The following is a 5,020-nucleotide window of genomic DNA, read 5'->3' as shown; positions in this document are numbered from 1 at the left end:
CCAGGGTAAGAGTTACCACTTTACAGACTGCAACCTTTACATGCAAAAATAATCCATCTTCAACTAGTAAACAAAAACTAAAAACAAGTGCATGTTTCTTTGGCTAATTCTGGAAATAGGTTATTAAAAGTAGATTAGGAACTAGGTGTGCAATTATGTCATGTTAGGCAGTTACATGTTTGCATGGCTGGTTCATCTCAATGTGGCTGGGGAGAAGAATGAAGAATGTTTGTAGTGACAGCTGACATATCCTAAAATTATGTGGTTGGGCAAAGAAGGGAAAACTTGTGTCCCTGCTTAGGGGGAAGGTCACAGCACAAACTCATGCAGGCCTTAGAGATGCTGCACAGGTGTGAAGCCATTACAAGTGAATTGTATAGGAAACTAGACTTTAAATTTTGCTGCTCACAGAATTATTTAATAGGTAACAATTAGTAGTTTAGTCAGGAAAGCTATAATTGGAAATAAGCACCATACATGTATATATTTAATCAGGCATAGGTGGTCTTTACTTGGCTCAAGACCAATCTGTTGGCAAAAGATGGCAAATATTTTCTTTATTTAGTACTGTAATACAAAAATTATAACACTTAGCATGCACTTACTCTACTTCCTTTCTGCTTGTTTAAGCTATAGCCTGGCACTATGCACTAGCCCTTCTGAACTCCTACCTGCTGTAGAAGGGAGAGATCTAGTATGAAATTCTGGCACCCATAGCTCCAACCCTGAGAGCTCTCTGGCCTACAAGATTACATCCAAGACAACAAACATCAGGCAAAGCATAGTAAATACCTAACTTATACATAGACCTCAATTTCCTATGGATTAACTTGTCCAAGAGGACCAACAGGCTGGACACACAAAGCAGTTCATCAGTCTCATGCTGTTCACCTTAGCCCAACTGGGACATAGATGAACACTTTATGACAATTACCAACTGGTCTTAGCAAGCTAGAAAGGAAGTTAGAAACCTGGATTTTTCTGCCCTGGGTTGTAGAGCATGCACCCTTTCTCAGGTATGCTTGACTTTGCATTTAGACTGGCCCAAGAATAGTCACAGTTTAGCTAAAGCTAAGGTCTGTATAGCTTAGGCTATCTAGTTAAGTGAAACCCAACTTGCTATTTGAAACAACAGAAATACCTGTCAGTAAGTTGCATCCAAGAATTTGCAAAGCTTATCTCCTAGCCCCTGGCTGATATCTACACATAAATGAACAGAGTGATTATGATAAAACAAAGGTGCTTAAGAAGCTATTAGAAGTTTGTACTGTAGCCCTTCTTGAGGGCAAAATGTCTGCTTGTCTTTGCTGTGCATGATGGTGAATTACAGCTAGTTACAGAGTTAGTGCAGGAGTTAGAGTCCAACTTTGGACAGCCAGCACAAAAGGAAAAGAAGATGCTGCAGGAGTGAGTTTCAAATGGGTTTCTCAGCATACATCTTCCAACAGTAAGCCTCTTCAGCATGAAGATTTGCTGAAATGACTCTCACTGTATCTGAGAGATTGCTAGTTCTGTCAGTAGCATCAGCACTCCAGTTAGGTATTGGCTTTGTAGAAACTGCAAGAAAGAAAAAAAGCATGTCAAAACAAAAATTGCAGTTGCCAAATTTCCACACTCTTAAACAGCTGGAAACCAACTACCAAGTGTTCCATGTGATTAGTCAGCTTCTCTGTTGTTGTTTGCAAAGTACCTTTGTTACTGTTTTGACCCTGGCTATGGAGAAAACACACATGCCTACATGCTGCTCCTTTCAGAGCCCTCCAACTTCAGCTCCTGTCCCATGTGAAGCAGGGTACTTAAGAAATGCCCTGCTCCTACTCCAGCTTTTTGGAAGGTGAGAATCCTAGCGCTTCTGCTCCTTCGGCTACCCCCCCTCCTTCTGTAGGAAGGAGACTATGCAGTTGCCTTGAATACCCCTATTTTCCCATACTGAATATACATCTGACTTGAACTCATTATCCCCATTATGGAAGAGCCATAACTGAGTTTACACAACACACATTCCAGAAGAGAACCCTTCTTCAGAAAGCCTATTAAGTTGAGTATCTCTTAGACATAGACAGACTAAATTTAAGCAATTGCATTTACACAAACTGTTCTTTAACTCAGAAGACCATATTTTATTGCTTGAAGAAACTTCAGGAAGGATTAATCCTCCATGGTTTTAAAGCATATTATAGATACCTCTATAGGAAGACCAGCACCTTTATGAAAAGGGTTATAAGTGAAGTAGTTTTAAGCAAGATGTTTTGACTCTTAAGACCATCTGTTGTCTCTTGGCTCACCCACACACCAATTATTTTTATATAGCAGGTTAATTAGATTTGTCTTCTGCCTGTGTCTTAACTGCAATACTAGAAAGCTAATGAACATTTTTTTTTAAAGGTTTTTGATTAAGTTTGGGATCTTTTTAAGCCTAAGTTTTGGCCACCTTAACACCTATTTCTGGTCCAAGACTAGGGTTAGTAGGGTAGTAAAATACTGTATTGATAGCTGCCCCAACTCCAGAACTCATTATGACTAATAAAAGCTGAGGGTTTAACAACTTCTCGTAGGAAATAATGCATAAGAAAGGTGAAACCTTCATTTTTAGAAGTAAGGCATTTCTAGACAGGTACAGCTATTTTATTTGTCCAGCATTCGTTAGGACAACATGCTGCTTTAAAACCTCACCTTTATAATCCCATCACAGTGTGCTGAGGCAATTGCTGTAGAAACTTTCACCAGTTTTGTAGCTGACAAGCGGATCTTAAAGTGTCTGTGGAAATGAGAGTAAAGGCAGTCCATAAAGACATCTACCTCTTCTTGTGTGATCTCTCCTGGAGTTTTCTGGACTGTGTCCCACAGAGCTTTTGCGTCCTCTGGATGAATGGCATATGAAATATCCAGAGGCTGGGGCAGATGGGGGACAGAGAAAACGAGTTCCATGGCAGATGCAGTTTTGTCTACTTTGCATCCAGTCCACATAGCTGCCATCCAACTGAGATTGAGAGGGCTGATGGCTAAACGGCGGAAGCAGCAGTCAAAAGTCTTCTGAAACCAACTTCCAACAATGGATGTGTAACACTCTGCCCCATTAGCAAGAAACAAAGGTAAACAAGTGAAGTCCTCTGGCACGTTCTGGGAAAGATCATCTCCAGACACACTGCAGAACCAGCCTGACCATATCAGTTTCTCTTCTGAGTTTTTTGGGGAAGCTGGTGATCTTGAAGAAAGCTGGGATGGGGAAAAGAAGCATTTGAATGCTACAGAGCAAGTTTGACTTTTTTTTTTAGCCAAAATTGTTTTTTGTTTTATAATTTCAAGTGTTTGATAGAAGCTTTTTCTCAGGACCTCACATGCAATGCTCTTTTCTGTAAAGCTCATACAGTTATTCAGTCTATCCGTTACATCCCTAAAAGATAGATGCAAGTCTGTTGAAAACAGCGGGAAAAGCACTTTTTACTTCATTAGGAGCAGTCATGAGATCTGAGTTTATGCTGCTTAAATTCAGAAGAGCCAATCCATGGTACATCCCACAACCATCACCATACTGACGTTGGCATTTCAGTAGCATCTTTCACTTGAGGCAAAGCATTTCGGAAATATTAATTAGACTTGAGCTACGGCCAGGAGGTAGCATTATACCAACTTTATCCAGGAAGCCAAATAACCCGTCTGAGTTCTTGCAGTAAATTGACTGAACTAAAAATAGATACTACAGTAGTTACTCCATGCAGCTAGGGTTTAGTTTTTTGGTTTTTTTTTAAGAGACAGAGCATTTTATGACAGCAAAAGCAGCTTGTAAAATGCAAGTCTCAATTACAATTATCAAAACTGCTAGGAAGACTCCTTACCTGCACAAGAATCGCAGCCTGGTCTTGGTCACTACCTTTCAGGTCTGGAAGGCTGGAGACAGCCACTTTGATGTCCAGCTCAACCCCTACTTCCACCGCCAATCCTTTCTGCTTCTCGGCAGCAATAAAGGCACTAAGCAGTCTAGCATAACCCCTCAGGTGAGTGTTAGAGAATCTGTACAGAGGGGTCACACTGTATAAGGTCCACTGCTTGCGCAGTAGAAATGCTGTTCTCTGGGGATCTGCGTTTTCCTAAAAAAAAAAATAAATTCAGAAGATAATATTAAAACCCGACAAATAAGGATAGCTTCCCCCTTCAGGGCTTGCAAAGGGAACCCCCGGCCCGCACGGCCCGGGCCGCCGCACGCAGGCTCTGTGCTCAAGCAGGGGCGGTTTTCCCGCCTAGCAGCGGTGCCGAGCGGGAGGCGGCAGCGCTGAGGTGGAGGCGAGTCCCGCAGACGCGGGGAACGGAGGGGAAGCGAGCTCGACCGAGCGACAAGAGCCGGCGCGGCAGCCCGGCTGAGAGGGCAGGTAGGCCCCACCACCACCCCAGTCCTACCTGGGAGCGTGGCGCCGGCGGGAGCAGCCGACTACTGGGGCTGAGCCCGAACCGCCCGTGCACCCGCCCAAACGGCAGCCCCCGCGACAGCCGCCTGCTGCTGGGCAGCGTCCGCGCCGCCCCGTCCGCCGACTCCATGACCGACGCCAGTCCCGGCGCCGCTCCCCGCCGGGCGCCGTTTGAACCCCCCCTTCCCGTCAGCCCCCGCGGCGCGCCGAGAGGGGCCCCGCCCCGGCCGCCATATTTGTGGCGGGCGGAAGCGGGGGAAAGAGGAGGTAGTGGTGGCGGTTGCTGGCTCAGGTTCTATAGGCCTGGCCGCTCTGCTGTGGCTCGGGGTGAGGAGACCTTCCCCCGATGAGCCTAGGGCTGCGGGGGAAGTGGGCCTTACCGTGAGGCGACCCGCCCGCTGTAGCTGGAGGCCTCCCTGCCGCTCCCGGCCCTGGTCGCAGGGGCTCTGCTCCCTGCCGGTGCCCCAGTCCCCCACCGGGAGACGGGGTTCCGGGACAGGGCTGTCCTCGAGGGGGCGAGGCTGAGGCTCGGGGGCTGGCGGTTTCCCTCCTGTGTCTTTATTTTTAGCGACTCGCAGGTGTGTGACGGTCCCCTCTTGATTCTGGTTCAGGTGCAG

General features: G+C 46.0%; 1 protein-coding gene across 1 annotated transcript; it reads right to left on the bottom strand.

Annotated features, from left to right (window-relative positions):
- Window positions 1–486: 486 nt before the first annotated feature.
- Window positions 487–4,533, bottom strand: CENPL (centromere protein L). Its single transcript, XM_050900968.1, has 4 exons — window positions 4,396–4,533; window positions 3,837–4,088; window positions 2,674–3,216; window positions 487–1,557 (listed from the first exon to the last, which is right to left on the bottom strand). The coding sequence occupies exons 1-4, from the start codon at window positions 4,531–4,533 to the stop codon at window positions 1,486–1,488; spliced, it is 1,005 nt and encodes a 334-aa protein (XP_050756925.1). The 3' UTR covers window positions 487–1,485.
- Between the last annotated feature and the right edge of the window lie 487 nt (window positions 4,534–5,020).

Source organism: Gymnogyps californianus, chromosome 8, assembly GCF_018139145.2.
Source record: "Gymnogyps californianus isolate 813 chromosome 8, ASM1813914v2, whole genome shotgun sequence".
Classification (NCBI taxonomy): domain Eukaryota; kingdom Metazoa; phylum Chordata; class Aves; order Accipitriformes; family Cathartidae; genus Gymnogyps; species Gymnogyps californianus.
This window is presented reverse-complemented; position numbering and strand designations above follow the sequence as displayed.

Bases quoted from the DNA above. Each gene is read 5' to 3' on its own strand.
- CENPL (XM_050900968.1), bottom strand. From the start codon at position 4,533: ATGGAGTCGGCGGACGGGGCGGCGCGGACGCTGCCCAGCAGCAGGCGG. The intron at 4,089-4,395 runs GTAGGACTGGGG...TTTTTTTTTTAG, and splicing joins CGCCGGCGCCACGCTCCCAG to GAAAACGCAGATCCCCAGAG. The intron at 1,558-2,673 runs GTGAGGTTTTAA...TCTTTCTTGCAG, and splicing joins ACTGTGATGGGATTATAAAG to TTTCTACAAAGCCAATACCT.